Here is a 19497-nt window from a genome sequence, read left to right as displayed (position 1 = left end):
AATTAATTTTAAAAAAATATTTTCCTAACCTTTCTTTCCAGGAAGAAATAGTTTGGATATTATATGGAGAGATCGAAACAAGAAGAGACTAATCGAGAAAAGGGAAAAAAGAAGAAGATTGCAGCACAAGTAATAAGAAATGAAGCAAAGTAAGACATAGCAGTAGATAATGGAAAAAAGAAACTAGTTACACATTCAACTTTGATATCAATATCCACAAGCCTACTTTTGTACAAAAACTCTTAATCCAGAACAAAAAGACCATGTTTTAGTCTGTTGCAGTGGCATCACCAATATCCACTTCCTTTCTGATATCTGCCACACTCTTGAGGATGTGAGAATCAGATGAATCACCTTTGAATCCATCCTTAGTAGAATCAGTGTTCTCCTTCACATGAGAAATATTCTGAGTATTGTTAGTTCCACTCATTTCTGTGTTATAATCTGCTTCATTTGATGCCACAGATTTTGTTCTGCTTACCAATTCACCACCCTCTAGCTTAGAAGATTCACCTGCGGCTGCATCTCCCTTTTCTAATTCAACAGGGGCTGCTGAGTTAGAAGAACCAAGCTGGTTTTCTTCAGAGACCCTATTGCTGCCACCCTGCAATAATCCTTCTGTTGGCACATTTTTTACTTCCCCGGTTACTACTGTGTTCACGGTACCCTTTTGAGTTTGATTTGATTCAGAAAATATTACAGCTTTATTCAGTTCAAATGAAGTATTGGCACTGATTATGTCAAGTTATTGCTACCTCCATGAATCACTATTGTCAGATCAGTGCCTGCTTCTGCATGACTGTCTGCAAATGTTGTGGTAAGATCTGCGTTGGAAGACTGCACACTCGCCAATTCAGCTTCTTTAATCTTAACATTTGAACCATTTTGGTTCCTGCGAGTTTCCTTGGTATTCATTTCTGAGTTTGCATCAGGGTTTACTAAAAGTGAAACCTTATAGTGAGTCACAACAGCACTAGAAGCATCATCCGCTTTGTATTGTTGCTCTTGAGCTTCACGACTGTTGTGGTTTTCCTCCTCCTTACTGCTGTTTTCTTTCTCATAACTCTCAATTTCTTTTTCGTCCTCTTCGTCCAGGATGATGTCTGCTGGTAATTGATCTTGATCACTCTCATCATCTCCTCCACCCCTTTCATCTTGCACCTCATCGCTTTTGCTTTCATCTTCCTCATCTCCTACTCTCACCTCATGCTTGTCATCTTTTTCTTCATGTTCATTATGTTCATGGTTTTCTTCATGAAGATCTTTTCTACCAAGTTTTGGAGTCGGATACACAGTTTGAGTTCCAACTGACCCTTTTGCATCATCTTCAACAAATTTGTTTTTCTTATCCCGCGAGTGCTTAACCTGATAGATCAACCAGGAGCAAAAGCACAGCAACAGAATAATCTGCAGAATCCGTTTTACCTTGATGCCTCTGGTTCTGTTGTTCCTACTTGGCAACCGCTTTGTCATGTTTAACTTACTCAGACACTCCTAACAGTAACTTCTCCGAACCTGCTTTCGATTGGAAAAGCATAATTAAAGAACTTCGTGAACAATTATCAGCAATGTCAAGATACACTAACAAACCAATATTAATAATAAAATTGAAAACGAAGCATAAAGGATCCCATTCCTGTATCAAATCAACGAAACTGCATTTAAATTGAAAGCTCCAGAATTCCAAGAAATGAAAAACAGAAGGATAAAGCATTTAACATTAACTTGGAAACAACATTTATTCACCATTCTGAAACATCTTAGCACAAATAGCATAAAATTGAGGGGGAAGGATGGTGGGAGAAGGAATAAAGAACTAAAGAACAAACATTTCACACAAAACCCGTAACAAATGTCAAAAGAAAATTTCAATTTCAATAAAAGCTATCATCAGAATCTTTTAAAACAAGGTTCCGGAATAATTATGAACACAGGCAATACTAACTCAACGCTAAACAAAAGAAAACAAAACCCAGATTATCGCCCGATGCTTCTACAGCAGAAACCAACAGAAAATTTTAAAGAAAGAAAAAAAGAAGTAATCTTGATAAAGGCAATGCACACATGAATGAGAAAAAAGAAAAAACGAAGCTTGAATAGAGAAAAGTTAAAAGCTTGTTGCATAAAGGAAGAGAAATGATCAGAAGGGAAATCACCTGAATGAGAAGCAATGCAGTCAGTGGAAGCAACTGTTTCAACTGCAACTGCTTTCAACTGCAACTGCTTTCTTCCCAAATTAAAGCAGAGTAAGGAACCTTTATAGTGTTGCAACTGCAACTGCTTTCTTCCCAACTTAAAGCAGAGTGAGGAACCATTTTTCTTATCAATTTAAATAATTTCTATTTCTATAAGAGGGCTCCTCTTCATTGATTCAGTTTCAATTAGTTCCATATTGGCCCACTCAACTGCAGAATCTTTTAATATCTGATGATATGAGTGTTGCTAGTTTGCCTTTGGAATGAGAATGCAATGCTTTTTCATTTCCCACTTACACAAACATTCTTCTCTGTGCTGCCATGGTTCGTATTGCATGGTGAAAATCTGATAAAAAAAGGGTTCAAATTGCTTTTGCTTGTAAATTTAGAATTAACTATAAACTTTAATATTGAATGATAAAAGCATTAGTTTTTATGCCAAAATATAAGCGTGAGGCATTCCAAGTCTAAGGCTACTTCCAACCATTCAATTTCTTAATAATTGCTGGTTCAAATATTCCTGAGGCAGATGTGAGTGCGATTTGTTTGTTTAGTGGAAAATGATGAATAAGAAGGATGGCGAAAGAAGACGGGCACTTGGTTCTGCTGTGACTTCCTTTTTATCCCAATAATAAATATCTTTATTGGTTGAAGTTTCAGTCAATTTTGATGGCTAAAGTGTCAACATCACCAGGGCATCACAGTATGTACAAATTCTATGTTGCAGTGCTTGATCAGCAAATGGGTGGATTTCTCTCTAGCTGTGGAAAGTTCTTTTTCACCTCATGAATTCAACCCCTTCTGCATGATTGTTTCTCTAGGTTGAGTTTTACGCATAATTTTGAAATCCTTAAAGATTCAAGGACAAAAAAACATAAATCAATAGTGTCTAACTCTGCCTTAGTACTGTCTGTCAATAAAAGTTGCAAAATCCTTACTATTGCAAATAGGTTACTCCTTGAACTTGCACAGCCACATATTTTGGATGCAAATTAACATTATTTAAACACGAGATAAGTTGGTTGGCATTGTTAATAGGTTATTTAAACTTGTATATGTTGAATAGCAACTAGTGTTCCAAGATTTCGAAATACAGTCACGGGAAACTACGATAAATAAGTAGGTGGATAATGATACATTCTAAAATCTCCAAGCAATGAAGCTTATCTAGGATCCATTTCGCTAATGGAAACATCGTTGATAGACATTGGTAATGATTTTGTTATAGACTGATCAAATTGCTGCCCTTTTGGCATGGTTGCATCTGTTCCACTGTGGATGAAAAATGCAGGTCGCTTAGGAGTTGGTAGAGTGACAGTGTTACTATCTAGCATAAGAACTATTGTTGCCATTGTAGGTCTGTCTTCGGGATCTTCTTGGACACAGAGCAGACCAATATGGATGCTTCTGATGATTTCATTCTGATTGTAGGATTCTCTTAATATGGGGTCCATCAGTTCCAAGGGTGTTCCATCCTTCCAAAGTAGCCACGCCTGCAAAGTTACATCAAGTATTTGTCACATATTTTCCCTTTTCACTGGAATACTCCATTGGATGAATTAGACCAAGGAAGCTAAATATCTGCTATACTTACATAGCTCAGTAGATCCTCAGCACCATCTGTTTGATAGAAAGAACTATTCTTCTTGCCGCTTATGATCTCCATAAGGAGGACTCCAAAACTGTACACGTCAGACTTAACAGAGAACTCTCCATGCATTGCATATTCTGGAGCCATATAACCACTGTATAGAACATGGATTGAATAACCAACACAATCGTCAGCACAGGAAACAAAAGACAGAAATCTGGTCCAATACTGAAAATTAGCTTTAAAATTTGTATGTTTGTTTGAAACTACCAAGATATTTGAATGTTTTTGATCGATATGATAGAATTAGGTGCTTCCACAAATACAGGTGCTCCAAGGAAGGAAGATAGAAATCTGTACTTACTAAGTCCCTACAATTCTGTCGGTGTTTCCTTGAGTTTGATCAACTCCAAATATTCTTGCCATGCCAAAATCTGAGATTTTTGGATTCATATCCCCATCTAACAATATATTACTTGCTTTAAGATCTCGATGTATAATTCTAAGTCTAGAATCTTCGTGAAGATATTGAGTGCCTCGAGCAGTCCCTTGAATAATCTTGTAACGTCTCCTCCAATCCAACTCACTTTGCTTTTCAGGGTCTACAAATTGGACAAAATATTCAAGTCGCAGTTTCACATTGACATATATTATGCACAGTTTCCTTTATTGTGGTCGCCTATTAGTGAAGATGCCAAAAAGGAAAACACTGGAAGAGAAAAAAAAGCTAGCATAGAAAGCATAACATAGTTCAGAAATCCTACCAAAGAGAGTGTAGTCGAGACTTTTGTTGGGAACATATTCATAGACAAGTATCTTCTCTTCTCCTTGCAAGCAAAACCCGAGAAGCCTCACTAAATTTCTATGTTGGAGCTTGGCAACCACCACCACTTCATTCTTAAATTCTTCTCCACCTTGCCCAGAGCTTTTCGAGAGTCTCTTCACAGCTATTACTTGTCCACTCGGAAGAGTGCCCTAAATTTTTCCAAATATAACTGAATTACACATCCGAGAATCGATCTAACAAAAAAAGTGGGCTAGTTTCTTACCTTGAAAACCTCACCAAATCCACCCTCCCCCAGCTTGTTGTCCGCTGAGAAATTGTTTGTGGCGGCTTCAATCGTGCCGAAACCGAATTGCAAGGATTCCAAAGTGGTGATGTCATCTACATCTAGAAACCCAAAACAAACGCGTAAGATGAAATCATTCATTTAAAAAAAAGAGAGGAAAAAATGAGTATCTTTTTCGTGGATCCTTACTTTTTCCTTCCTTTGCAGAAGCCTTCTTCCTGGCTCTTCTACTCAAGAAACAAATTCCCACTATAAATAGAAGCACGGCGACAGAAATTGGAACCACAATCGCAACAATGGTCCCAGCTGAGATCCCACCGCCTCCTGCATCAATCCCAATCCAAAAAACATCAGAACAAATTCCACGAAAGCAATTACATATAATTCAACACAAACTTAATACAGTTACTTATGTGCTTCCAGACAAGACTATGAACGACTCTAAACCTAGAACTACTAAGAATAAGTGTACTCTGAGTGTGTGATACTTCTTTTTCCGTGTCTTCCTCTACATATACTCGAATCCTTTTCCTCTTGTCTGTATCTGAAATTGTTCTTGGCCAATTCTAATAATAAAGACTAATTACTCAGTATCAATTTGTGCTAACGTAAGAATCAATACTCTTCAATATAAGTATCGAGAATTGACCCCTTTCAATATCAGCATGAACTCGAACCATGATACTACAATATGCTTGATCAGAGAAGAACAATATTAATAGTGAGAGAGTGTTGCAATTGAAGTGTGAAGATTATACCTCGGGAATTACCGGAAGTTGGAGGAGGAAGTAGGGGCGGTGAGGGTGAAGGTGAAGGTGAAGGCGTGGCTGTGGCGCGGTAGAAAGGGTAGAGTTCGTACCTAACATTGCAGCTAGGATAGAGAACCCTTCCTCCCTGCTTTCCCTGGCAGCACCATGGAAGGTCTCCAATCACACCACTGAGACAATTTCTGCAGTCTCCTGGGGACAGATCGGGTGTGCACTGAGCCAAACAGTACAGAGTCTGAAACCCAGAAAAGTTGGCCTGATTCGTCGCGTATTTCTTCACACCCATGTGAAAGTTGGCAGCCTCATCCGCGGTTGTGTTAATGGTTGAGAAAAGCAGGGTCATGAAGGCTTCTGGGTTGGATATGTTGCCGGTGTTGAGGAGTCCGACACGCGGCCGAGTGGCCACCGTGGAGAAGAAAGAGATGTTCGAGTAGCGAACCGTGCACTCGTCGTACCATATGACGGCCTGTTTGGCCAGAGAGCAATCCGAGCGGAGACGTCGCGTTGCGTTCAACACGCACTGGTGACAAAGCGTAGAGGGCACGTCTCCCCTGCACATGAACAGTCCGTACACCCTGTCGGACGAGGATGTTCCGACAGTGTTGTTGGAGAATTCTGTGGAGGCGTTGGAAGATAGGGAAGTGAGGAGGGTGCCGAGGTTTAGTTGGTAGGCACTGTTGGCGGTGGTGTTGCCGCCTGAACAGTTATGGTACAGGTAGACGGGGTCGGAGTTCAGTTCCTGTGCTTTGCAAGTGTTGAAGTGGAGGAAGCTGAGAATGAACAACAGCAGCAGAAGCTTGAGGGAAGCCATGGATACGTCTGTAACCATTTCTCTCTCACCTCTCATCACTCGTTTTGCAGTTTGTGTTGAGTCTCCTTGACTTTTGGGAGATACTTGTGCCTCATGTTGAGAAGATATATATAGTAGATGTGATAATCTAACATGTGTATAGTACAAGAACATGATTGGAAACTGTTTTTCAAATTTACTATACTTTCACAGTTTATCCCTCAATGCTTTTACTTTTTTTGTCTTTCTTGAATGAACTACCATCCTCTACTTCCTTTACATTGGTATAGCTTTGATTTTGATGAATTAACTCAATATATCAAAAAACTTCAGTATTTGTTCTCCCTTTCAAAAGCTCTATTTTCCTTTTCTCGTCCTATTTCTCATTTATTTCACTTACATCATTTTGCACGTATTTTGTCACTTTGTTTTGTACCATGTTTCTTAAAAAAACAATGCAGCGTGCGAAAACAAGTATTAAAAAAGTAAAAGTGAAATTCATATAATCCATAAATTAGAAATATGGATGTTAGTGATACATGAAGCAGGTGGCAAGTCAATGAAGCAAGTCAAGCAAAGATATTATTTGAATGATTCAGTGTGAATATGGGACAAGGAAGAAAAGTCCAACACGTTTGATGGAAAATATGAGTAATGGGTGTCTAACATAAATGAGCGAAGACCCAAAGTCTCTGAGAGGATGCGTTTGTGTGGGGACTGCGATGAAAGGAACACTTGTTCATACACAAGTCAAGAAGTTGATAAACAGAAAACTGTTGTTAAGCATCAGAAGATGAAACATGACAAGTAGACCAAGTCTTCCCAATCAACCACTTCTGCATGATTGTTTCTCTAGGTTGAGTTTTACGCATAAATTTTAAATCCTTAAAGATTCAAGAACAAAAAAACATAAATCAATAGTGTCTAACTCTCCCTTAGTTGTCTGTCAATAAAAGTTGCAAAATCCTTACTATTGCACATAGGTTACTCATTGAATATGCACAGCCACATATTTTGGATGCAAATTAATATTGTTTAAATACAAGATAAGTTGGTTAATGTTGATTTTTCTCGGCAAGTGTACTGAATCAACTGTAATATAATACTTTTTAAAGTATGAATGTCGAACCCACAAGGAACAATTCTAATTAAGATGTTCTATTATATAACTCATTAAATATAGAAAATAATTTTGAGAACATGTTCATAATCAAATTAAAGATTTCATTAGTAACTCAGAGATTTAGGGTTTGATTCAACCAAAGACAAAACTAACTTATTAAATATAGAGAAAAATACTTGGGATTGAATTGCGTCTATCTCAATCATCTGTATTTTGGAATAATACAATTTATAATACTCAAAACTACTTATTTTTTATGCTTAATTTAAAGTCATTCACCTTGATTCCTCAAAGATGAAATTCATAACATAATTTCTCAAACACTGATTCCTCAGATATTTAACAAATCATCCAACTTTAGAAGCAGAATTATGATGCAATCAATAACCTGGAATCTATTCCTATCATTACAAGTTATCAAGTATTTTTGTCTATTTCAGATCCTTAAAGGTTTTAAGGATCAAAATTAAGACTCTATTGATCAGACAGAATCAAGCAATAAGCATAAAACGAAAATACCAAGAATAAGTAGAAAAGATAATATTATATATATATATATATATATCACCAAAAATACATTTGATCAAGGTAAATTACATTCAATCCCAAGTTAGAAAGAACTTAGCCACTCATGACAGTTCCTCCAATCTTCATTCTTGATCTGGATTGCATAAGAAGGGGCTGATCTGAGCACGTTCTTCTCCTAAGAACAGAGGTCTCCTTCTTCTTCTCTCACTAACTTCTCTCTAAAGATCCAATCATTTTCCACCACTTCCTTTTGAGTTGTGTTTCAAAATTTATATAATGAACTTTAGCTCAAACGAGCCAATTTAGCTTAAGCTAGATCTTTCGGTGCATTTTTAGCTTGAGCTAGCAATTCTAGCCTGGGCTAGATTAGTACTGCACCTTTAATCAACTCTGGACATATTTAGCTTGAGCTAAATCCTCTAGCTTGAGCTAAATCTTCTTGTGATCCAATTAAGTTTTTGCTTTCTTTCTTTCAATACCAGCTTGCATACATTCTTTCAATGCTTCATATTCATCCACAATTTACATAAAAATTGAGATTAAATTTCTTCATTTGTTTCTTGGTTCAAAATATATAAGCAGATTCAATAATTCTCAGATTAGGGTATTTTTTTTACATTATGCAACAATTAAGTTCCAAAGTGTTAAATTTTTTCAATCATAAAAACTACACATTGACACTTATTAGTTAATAGGTTATTTAAGCTTGTAAATGTGGAACAAAATAGCAACTCGACGAGTCTTTACTATGTCCCATACATTTCAAAAATTCCTGTCACCAAATATGTACATTTCACATTTTTCTGGGAGAAAACAATATAGCCTACCTGCATATATTACTTCTAGCTGAAAAATAAGCGACTAGAATACAGTTCAAAGTGTTCCAAGATTTCGAAGTACAGTCATGCGTACGACAAATAAGTAGGTGAATAATGATACATTCTAAAATCTCCAAGCAATGAAGCTTATCTAGGATCCATTTCGCTAATGGAAACATCGTTGATAGACATTAGTAATGATTTTGTCATAGACTGATCAAATTGCTGCCCTTTTGGCATGGTTGCATCTGTTCCACTGTGGATGAAAAATGCAGGCCGCTTAGGAGTTGGTAGAGTAACACTGTTACTAGCTAGCATAAGAACTATTGTTGCCATTGTAGGTCTGTATTCGGGATCTTCTTGGACACAGAGCAGACCAATATGGATGCTTCTGATGATTTTAATCTCATTGTAGGATTCTCTTAACATGGGGTCCATCAGTTCCAAGGGTGTTCCATCCTTCCAAAGTAGCCACGCCTGCAAAAAAGTTACATCAAGTATTTGTTTTTCACTAGAATACTCCATTTGAATGAATTAGCCCAAGGAAGCTAAATATCTGCTCTACTTACATAGCTCAGTAGATCCTCAGCACCATCTGTTTGATAGAAAGAGCTGTTCTTCTTGCCGCTTATGATCTCCATAAGGAGGACTCCAAAACTGTACACATCAGACTTAACAGAGAACTCTCCTTGCATTGCATATTCTGGAGCCATATAACCACTGTATATGTATAGAATATGGATTGAATAACCAACACAATCGTCAGCACAGAAAACAAAAGACAGAAATCTGGTCCAGTAAGGAAGATAGAAATCTGTACTTACTATGTCCCTACAATTCTGTCGGTGTTTCCTTGAGTTTGATCAACTCCAAATATTCTGAGATTTTTGGATTCATATCACTGTCTAACAATATATTACTTGCTTTAAGATCTCTATGTATAATTCTAAGTCTAGAATCTTCGTGAAGATATTGAATGCCTCGAGCAGTCCCTTGAATAATCTTGTAACGTCTCATCCAATCCAACTCACTTTGCTTTTCAGGGTCTACAAATTGGCCAAAGAGTGTCAAATAAAAGTGAAGTAATCTAGAAGCAACATTGCAACACTTTGAATGTGAAGTGAAGTTTATTGTGGTCGCCTATTAGTGAAGATGCCAAAAAGGAAAACACTGGAAGAGAAAAAAAAGCTAGCATATAAAGTATAACATAGTTCAGAAGGATTGTGAGATCCTACCAAAGAGAGTGTAGTCGAGACTTTTGTTGGGAACATATTCATAAACAAGTATCTTCTCTTCTCCTTGCAAGCAAAACCCGAGAAGCCTCACCAAGTTTCTATGTTGGAGCTTGGCAACCACCACCACTTCATTCTTAAATTCTTCTCCACCTTGCCCAGAGCTTTTCGAGAGTCTCTTGGCAGCTATTTCTTGTCCACTCGGAAGAGTGCCCTGAAATTTTCCAAATATAACTGAATTACACATCCGAGAATCGATCTAACAAAAAAAGTAGGCTAGTTTCTTACCTTGAAAACCTCACCAAATCCACCCTCCCCCAGCTTGTTGTCCGCTGAGAAACTGTTTGTGGCGGCTTCAATCGTGCCGAAACCGAATTGCAAGGATTCCACAGTAGAGATGCCATCTACGTCTAGAAACCCAAAACAAACGCGTAAGATGAAATCATTCATTTGAAAAAAGAGAGGAAAAAATGAGTATCTTTTTCGTGGATCCTTACTTTTTCCTTCCTTTACAGAACCCCGCTTCTTCCTGGCTCTTCTACTCAAGAAACAAATTCCCACTACACATAGAAGCACGGCGACCGAAATTGGAACCACAATCGCAACAATGGTCCCAGCTGAGATCCCACCGCCTCCTGCATCCATCCCAATCCCAAACATCAGAACAATGTTATCCCTGGAATCCCCTGTTGGGGTTGCCTTTTCCTATTCAAACACAACCAGAGAATATGCACTTTTGGGAGATGACTTCACAGCTAATGATGCTTACACTTTTCTGCACGTTCCTCACATCTACATCATATAGAACAAGGCAGATGAAGGTTTGGTTCGTCCATTCTGCAGTTTAGGATTTGTTCATTCTGCATGTGAAGGTTCTGATAATTGGTTCTGCCGGTGTTCTAGACTCATTGCAGAATCGGTTCAGTATCATCTCAGATTCAATGCATCATATGCTCTTTGGCAATTGAGATATGCTGGGTCAGTTCCTAGTTGGTTAATAACTGCTTGAAGTGCTAAGTTTGAGCCAATTCTGGCTGTTGGTTTGCTGTTTTCTGGTTATCTAGCTGCAGTATGATGCAGTTTCTAGTTCTGCAGCTATAGTTAGGGAAGTGCTGCTTATGTTGTCTGATTGCTCTAGCATTACAGCTGCTTTTGAAGCATCACAGATGCTTCTGGTTCTTGCTGTAATTTTGGTATGGTCTTGTGTATACGTGGAAGGAATGTATTACAAACATTAGCCTACATTGAGGACTTCATGTTACTTGTATACGTTCCCTTTATTTATTTATTTATTCTATGCTTTTGTTATAAACTTTAAATTTTGATCAGAGAAGAACAGTATTAATAGTGAGAGAGTGTTGCAATTGAAGTGTGAAGATTATACCTTGGGAATTAGCGGAAGTAAGAGGAAGTAGGGGCGGTGAGGGTGAAGGTGAAGGCGTGGGTGTGGCCTGGCGGTAGAAAGGGTAGAGTTCGTATCTAACATTGCAGCTAGGATAGAGAACCCTTCCTCCCTTCTTTCCATCACAGCACCAAGGAAGGTCTCCAATCACACGACTGAGACAACTTCTGCAGTCTCGCGGGGACAGATCGGGTGTGCACTGAGCCAAACAGTACAGAGACTGAAACCCAGAAATGGTTGTCTGCTTCGTCGCGTATTTCTTCACACCCATGGGAAAGTTGGCAGCCTCATCCGCGGTTGTGTTCATGGTTAAGAAAAGCCGGTTCATGAAGGTTTCTTGGTTGGATATGTTGCCGGTGTTGTATAGTGCGAGACGCGGCCGAGTGGCCACCGTGGAGAAGAAAGAGAGGTTGGAGTAGCGAACCGTGCACTCGTCGTACCATATGACGGCTTGTTTGGCCAGAGAGCACTCCGAGCGGAGACGTCGCGTTGCGTTCAACACGCACTGGTGACAAAGGGTAGAGGGCACGTCTCCCCTGCACATGAACAGTCCGTACACCCTGTCGGAGGAGGATGTTCCGACAGTGTTGTTGGAGAATTCTGTGGAGGCGTTGGAAGATAGGGAAGTGAGGAGGGTGCCGAGGTTTAGTTGGTAGGCACTGTTGGCGGTGGTGTTGCCGCCTGAACAGCTACGATACAGGTAGACGGGGTCGGAGTTCTGGTCTTGTGCTTTGCATGTGTTCAAGTGAAGGAAGCTGAGAATGAACAACAGCAGCATAAGCTTTAGGGAAGCCATGGATACGTGTTTAACCATCCCAGCACTCATCTTCTTTCTCGTCCTATTTACCATTTATTTCACTCACATCATTTTGCTCATATTCTGTCACTTTCTTTTGTACCATGTTTCTTACAGCGTGTGCAAACAAGTATTAAAAACGTAAAAGTGAAATTCATATTATCCATGAATTAGAAATTTGGATGTTAATGATACATGAAGCATGGCAAGTCAATAAAGCAAGTCAAGCAAAGATATTATTTTTCTGATTTAGTGTGAATGTGAGATAAGGAAGAAAGGTCCAACACGTTTGATGGAAAATATGAATTATGGTTGTCGAAAATAAATGAGCGATGACCCAAAGTCTCTGCGAGGATGCGTTGGTGTGGGGACTGCGATGAAAGGAACACTTGTTCATACACAAGTCAAGAAGTTGATAAACAGAATACTGTTGTTAAGCATCAGAAGATGAAACATGACATGACAAGTAGACCAAATTTCCCGTGTTGTTGGGTTAAATACAAAAGTGGGAAATCAGCGAGGTAAAATATCAGAAAATACAATCTCATTATCTGAAGGATTGGTTGTTGTAGATGGATCGAGATGAAGCACCTTACTCAAAGCAAAAGCGGGTTGTTTTGGTTGGGGAAGACCCATTGACTCACTTCCCAGGAGAAGCATCACAGTTGACATGGTGGGCCTATGTTCTGGATTTTCCTGCACGCAAAGAAGTCCAATGTGAATGCATCTTTCAACTTCAGTTGCAGGGCATGTTTCCAACACCACTGAATCCACAAACTCCAATGCTTTTCCTTCATTCCACACTCGCCATGCCTGCAAACAAAACAGAATTACATGTTTGTTCCAACCATTAATGTAAGTTACCACGAAAGTGTTTCACTTACATATGCCAGCAGTGTCGGGGCAAGTTCAGTTTGGTAAAAACCATTGCTTCTTTTTCCGCTGATGATTTCAAGCAAGACAACGCCAAAGCTGAACACATCGGATTTCACACTGAACAATCCTTCCATTGCATACTCTGGAGCCATATATCCACTGTTTTGTACATCAACATCGCGTTTGGGTTCATAGTTCAGTTCATGGAAAACAATCTTCAATCAAATATAGATTTTGTAGCATTTTTTTTCTTTTTAATGCTATGATTTTGGAAATAGCAGAAGAGGGGGTGATTCAATTAAGTTTCTAAAATATTAGTACAAATACAACAAATATAGATATGAAATTGACTTACTATGTTCCCACCACTCTTTTGGTGTTTGCAGCATTCTGGTTCTGAGAAAATATTCTGGCCATTCCAAAATCTGATATTTTGGCCAATAGTTCGTGATCTAACAAGACATTGTTGGGCTTTAAGTCTCTGTGAATGATCTTAAGGCGTGACTCCTCGTGGAGATAAAGCAGTCCTCTGGCTATGCCATTGATAATACCATTGTACGTCTTCCAATCAAGTTTTGAACGTTTTTCTGGATCTTAATAGTAAAGAACATGAGTCAGTCAAATGTTTCTTACTGTAACACAAAACCAATCAGCCACACATGTAGCAGGTGTATGAATCTAAACATGAGCAAAAGAACAAACCAAAGATAAGTTGATCAAGGCTTTTGTTTGACATGAATTCATATATGAGTAACTTTTCTTCTCCCTCCATGGCACAACCTAACAGCCTCACCAAATTCTTGTGTTGAAGTTTGGCAATCAACACAACTTCATTTTTAAATTCCTCTATGCCTTGCCAAGATTTCCTCGACAATCTTTTAACTGCTATTTCTTTACCATCTGGTAGAACACCCTGCAATTTTGATTCCAAAACCAAACACAATGAGAGGACTATCAACCATGCATGCCCTACAAATGAAAAATGATACTCTTACAACCTTTAGAGTTATATATAAATAGAGTTTTAGTGGTTTATGTATGTGACCTTGTACACTGCACCAAACCCTCCTTGTCCCAGCTTATTTGTATCAGAAAAGTCATCAGTAGCAACCTTAATGGAAGCTAAAGTCATGAACAACACTTCTTCAGAACTAATCAAGTCACCTTCTCGTGTGAGTGCTACATGCTTAGGTGTAGTCAGCTCTTCTAATAGCGTTCTTTCACTAATTTCTTCATCTGTTACAATTCACAAGTAAAAACGAAGCAATCAGAGTTCAAGCTGATTCTTAAATGGTTTTGTGATAGTTAAGAAAGGCCGTTTCTTCCTGCACCCTAACAAATGTATTCCTGCACCCATCATTTTAAAAATGACTTTTGGATTGCTTTTTTTTAAAATATTTTCCAGAAGACATTTTATTAATTTTGGATTTATCAATGAAATAAAAAAAATATGTTCTGAACAAGATATTTTGGAATGACTTTTTGTCTTTCTGATTTCTTGTTCTGAAAACACTCTTTGCTTACAAAACTCATATTCCAAAAACACTTTTTATTTACCAAACATCTATTATGGAATGGGCAATTTCGTTTCATATATAATAATTTATGTTGATTGTTGTTATTCGAATTTGAGACGTCAAACAGCATAGTGGAATCTAACATGAAAGTTTTTAAAAAAAAAAAAAAAAAAAAAATCTATTATGGAATCAACCAAAAACTCTGAAAAGGTAATTTCGATATTTTAAAGAATGTAGGGTGCACGAAGAAAGTCCTAACAAATTACACTTAGAAGGTACCTTTGTCTCTATTTGTCTTTCCTCGTAAGCATGCAATGCCCAACCCAATAAGAAGTGCTAATAAAAAAATCGACCCAAATATAATCAGCACAAACATCCAGGACTTCCATTTCCTTCCTTGTAAATTGAAAAAAAGTCCCTGTCAGTGCCTTTTTCACTGGATAGATGAAATCACACGATGCAACAATCTTCACCAATTATAATTAACTTAAATATTAATCTTGAAAAAACTTATTAGTTTTCACTTTCATAATTTTTTTTTGAATAATTCATGTCATTACTCAGCAATAACACAAGATGCATCTTATTATATATTCTAATAACTATTTGATATGACATTTTTTTACAGTACTATTTGATGTATCATGTGCGATTATATGCTATTGATCACATATCTAAATCTGTTTGAATACTAAGAACTCCAAAGAACGGTCACAAAATAAAAGTGAAATAAGTATGAATATAGAACATTATGTGACAAACAACGTGATGCTTTGCTCATTTGTGAAAAAGTTTTTAACTATAAATGTCACATCACCATTGATAATAACCATTTCTATTTTTTTTTTTATAATTTATAAGAATCAAAGCTAAAAAACGAAAGAATTAATCGAGATGATTTTGCAAGTGCATACAGAAGTAAGCAAAGCAATGAAACTGAATACTAGAATTGAACAATTTTCTGTGCAGTGAGCACAAGTTCTTTTTGAGAGATTCAAGAACCATACCTGTGGAAGTTGGGTAAACCAAGAGATATGCAGAAGAAGCATTGAAGAACTGAGACAATTGGAACCTGATATTGCAAGTACGACTAAGAATAATCCCACCTTCTCTGTGGGAGCAGCATGTAGTGATTTCTGTGAAGGCAGAACTCAAACAACTACTGCAGCCTTCGAGGGACATGTCCCTCGTACATTGGACCAACCCATAAATTGTCTTCTTCCCAGGATACTCAATTTCACCAGCCGCAAACATGTTCCTGACAAGATTGAAAGCAGCCTCGGATGAGAGATTGTTCATTAGAAAAGTCAAGTATTCCCTGAATCGAACAGGATCAGAGACATTCTTCTCCTCATCGTTCTGCTTCGGATACTTTCCAGTATAAGCCACCACATCAAAGCTCTGAAAGGAGTAGCGCACTTGGCAAAGGTTGAACCATATCATTGCATTTTCACTCCTGCAACTGTTCATTATCTCCTGGCTTGCTTTCTCAATGCATTCTCTGCAAACTGTGGAGTTGGTGATGTCCCCTCTGCACAGCGATTGTCCATACACCCTGTTTGGCTCTTGTCCTCTAGACGTGGTGTAGAAACCAGCCGTTGAAGCGTTGGTGGAGGAAAGCAACCCCAGAACAAGGTTGAGGTTGTCATGGAATGAACTGTTGAGGTTGTACAGAGGGAATTCACTGGAACTAGGACAGTAAATATCAAGAGGGTCTTCTCCAGAAACCCGATTGGGAGACGAGGTAAGTAGAAATACGATGAACAAAAGCAGAGCTGAAGGTGTGTGTTTGAGCATGGTCATGGATCACCTTTTGCACAAAAGACAACACACACAAACATGTTAACAGCAGGTTGATTAAGATTGATGAAGATTCAGCTCTCCCAAAAGGGTTAGAATTTTGGTTGTCGAAATGGGAAATGAATGGAAGTAATGATGAGCAATTAAGGCTATTGATAATGAAGTGGGAGATCATTCAAATGTTTAAAAATCTGATTATTATTGAGAGACTTTCTCTTTCGTTCAAATTGATTTCCTCTTATATGATTGTTTTTTTTATTCAAATTTGTGTTTTAAACTTATGATTTACCTAAATTCGATTTAGCGTGTTGATTATTGGTTTTGGAATCTCTTATTTTAAAATATTTTGGATGACAATTTAGCTTTGATTTTAACCTGTTGATTATGTTTTGGAATCTCTTATTTTAAAATATTTTGGATGAGTAGTTTGATTAGGATTTTATTCACTGATTATTTTAGTAAATTTAGAAGGATTTGATCACTTCTAAAATATTTATATTTATTTAATTTTTATTGTTGATAATATAAACTGGATCACAAGTAAATGGTATTAATTGTTATTTTTTTCATCCTCTTGATGTCATGCTTATTCTTCATTACTTGTGCTAGTTTTTCTGTATATTTTTTTCTTCTCTAATTAATTAATTTAATAAAATAGTCAACAATTTATATTTTATGCTTAGGTTTCAGTCTCACTCAAGGGACGGCATAATCCATCGTTAAGAACATTTCTTAACCTTTGCCTGGAAGTCCATTTTAATGATATATTAAAATTGAAATTGCTATTTATTTTAATGACAGTATGAATCTGCTAGTTAGCACCACTACTTAAAATAATTGAGCCTACTTAAAAAAACAATTATATATTTTTTAATATTTATACTTATTTTATTCATACTAGAGCATAAGCATACGTTACTATTACTATCTTACTAATGATGTCTTTAAAACGAGTTCTCACGGATTTCGAACTTCAAATTCAATTTATGGTTGTTCCTACACATGTTTAACTTAAATTTAGAATAGTAATAATATTTTTTAACAAATATCTTTCCACGAATAAATTCAACTTTGTAGGAATACCATTTTTGTCATTTTGGGAGGCTATTGTTTGAAAAGTTTGGGTAAAACGTTTTCCAAATCATAAAGTTTTATGTTTCTTATTAGAAGTTAAAAACTTATTATTTCTCAATACCTTCAAAGCATAAACAATATTTTTTGAGAAGTATAATAACACTCTCCAATATATAATAGTCAACATGCAATATCAGTTAGTCTCGATTTTATGATCACTAAGCAAAGTATAGTATAACTTGAAGATATACTATAGTTGATTCATACTATTGTAATTATTGTAATGAAATATTTTTTTATATTGATTTTTTTCTCTAAGTTTTAATGAGACACATTATTTAATAAAATATCTTTTCGGATCATTTTTTATAAGTCTTTTGAGAGTAAGTGATTATCATAGTAATCCAAAGTCATTTGAAAATAAGTTATCATCACATTGAATTACATTAGTATGAACTCGTTTAAAAATAAGCGATCATCATTTAATCCAAAGTTGTTTGAAAATAAATAACATCGAATCATAATACGAAAACGACCATCAAAATAATCTCAAGTTGTTTGAAAATAAATGACTATCACATAAGATCAAAGTAGTACAAGAAGACTTACAAGTAGTTTGAAAATAAACAACCATCTCATATGCTGAATATTTTAAAACACTCGTGATGAAGTAATTTGATAGATATTTAAACACCTATTTGCTAAATATGATTGCGAATTGAAAAGTCATGCTAAAATATAAGACAATCCAAACATTTCAAACACATCACATTAAACAATGAGACTCACATATCATATTTTAGGACAACGTGATAAAAAAATAGAAAAAACATTAGTCAAAAGAGAAAAATTTCAAAAGGGTAAAAAACTCATCATTAATACTAAAAATATCTCATTGATGCACATTAAAAAAAATATAGTATTATAATACATATCATATTTACTAATAACTCAAAACTACGAGGAAACAACCTCAAAATATGGTTGTGAAAATATAACATCAAAACTAGTTTTTTAAAGTTTAATACTAAAACTCATCACATGCATCTCATTCATAATGTAAAATCAAATCAAATCAGTTCTACGTATAATATTTATATATATATATATAATTATAATTATAATTAATTTAATAACAAATATTCAATTATCAATCATATTTTTAGAACATTTTTACTAAAACTAGTGTATGATAAATACCTACTCAATTATCTTTTTTACTTTTATAATTATATTTGGTATAAATTCTTACTAATTTAAACATTTGAGAATCTTTTCTAAACAAAATTTCGGTTAAACTTCATCAACAACTCGAAAATAAATCATTAAAAATATAAACTAGACTTTTTAAAGATACTACTTTTTCCATCTAGGAAAGAGATTTTCCTTAACAAGTATTATATTTTATAAGAAAACATTTTAGTTTTGAATCTTGAGTTAATGGATAGCAAAAGTCAAATTTTTTTAATAATCGGAGTTGGAGAAATTTGCAGAACTTGTAGTTATCCATTGTGGAATTTTTGTTTAAAAACCTCCACACTCTGACGTATCTCCTCTGAATTAGCACGATATTAATACGTTTGTAAAATCTCAACATGGCATTATTCCAAACAATGTTTATGGCATGCTATCCTGTAATTTCACAAAGAACTAATAATTTCAAATTGGGGTGATAAGCACAAAATAAATAAAAAATAATTAACTTTTATGACTACAACACTATAATAACACTTTTATTTTTTTAAGAAACCATAATAATAATAATAACACTTCTTACTGGTTTTTATTTCTTTCTATCTCTCCTTTTATTATATCTCATCATCAGTATATTTTCAATTAATTGTTTCTGTTTTATCTACATTTTAGGTTTGTTTATCCCTCAACTTCCACTACAAGAAAATAATTCAATAATAACTAA

At 36.1% G+C, this 19497-nt stretch overlaps 2 protein-coding genes and 1 pseudogene across 2 annotated transcripts; all 3 read right to left on the bottom strand.

Annotated features, from left to right (window-relative positions):
* Nucleotides 1–141: 141 nt before the first annotated feature.
* LOC137810421 (protein gar2-like) lies at nt 142–2391 on the bottom strand. Its single transcript, XM_068611662.1, has 2 exons — nt 2157–2391; nt 142–1515 (listed from the first exon to the last, which is right to left on the bottom strand). The coding sequence occupies exon 2, from the start codon at nt 1471–1473 to the stop codon at nt 736–738; it is 738 nt and encodes a 245-aa protein (XP_068467763.1). The 5' UTR covers nt 1474–1515; nt 2157–2391; the 3' UTR covers nt 142–735.
* Nucleotides 2392–3213: 822 nt separating this feature from the next.
* LOC137809877 (uncharacterized) lies at nt 3214–12474 on the bottom strand (annotated as a pseudogene).
* A 250-nt stretch (nt 12475–12724) lies between these two features.
* Nucleotides 12725–16721, bottom strand: LOC137810418 (cysteine-rich receptor-like protein kinase 15). The gene is made up of 7 exons (XM_068611659.1): nt 15713–16721; nt 14985–15101; nt 14234–14424; nt 13891–14101; nt 13544–13781; nt 13197–13347; nt 12725–13125 (listed from the first exon to the last, which is right to left on the bottom strand). The coding sequence occupies exons 1-7, from the start codon at nt 16506–16508 to the stop codon at nt 12826–12828; spliced, it is 2004 nt and encodes a 667-aa protein (XP_068467760.1). The 5' UTR covers nt 16509–16721; the 3' UTR covers nt 12725–12825.
* Nucleotides 16722–19497: the final 2776 nt, after the last annotated feature.

The sequence above is a fragment of the Phaseolus vulgaris genome, chromosome 2, assembly GCF_000499845.2.
Source record: "Phaseolus vulgaris cultivar G19833 chromosome 2, P. vulgaris v2.0, whole genome shotgun sequence".
NCBI lineage: Eukaryota > Viridiplantae > Streptophyta > Magnoliopsida > Fabales > Fabaceae > Phaseolus > Phaseolus vulgaris.
Note: the sequence above shows the minus strand (reverse complement) of the source record. Positions and strands in the feature narration are given on the sequence as shown.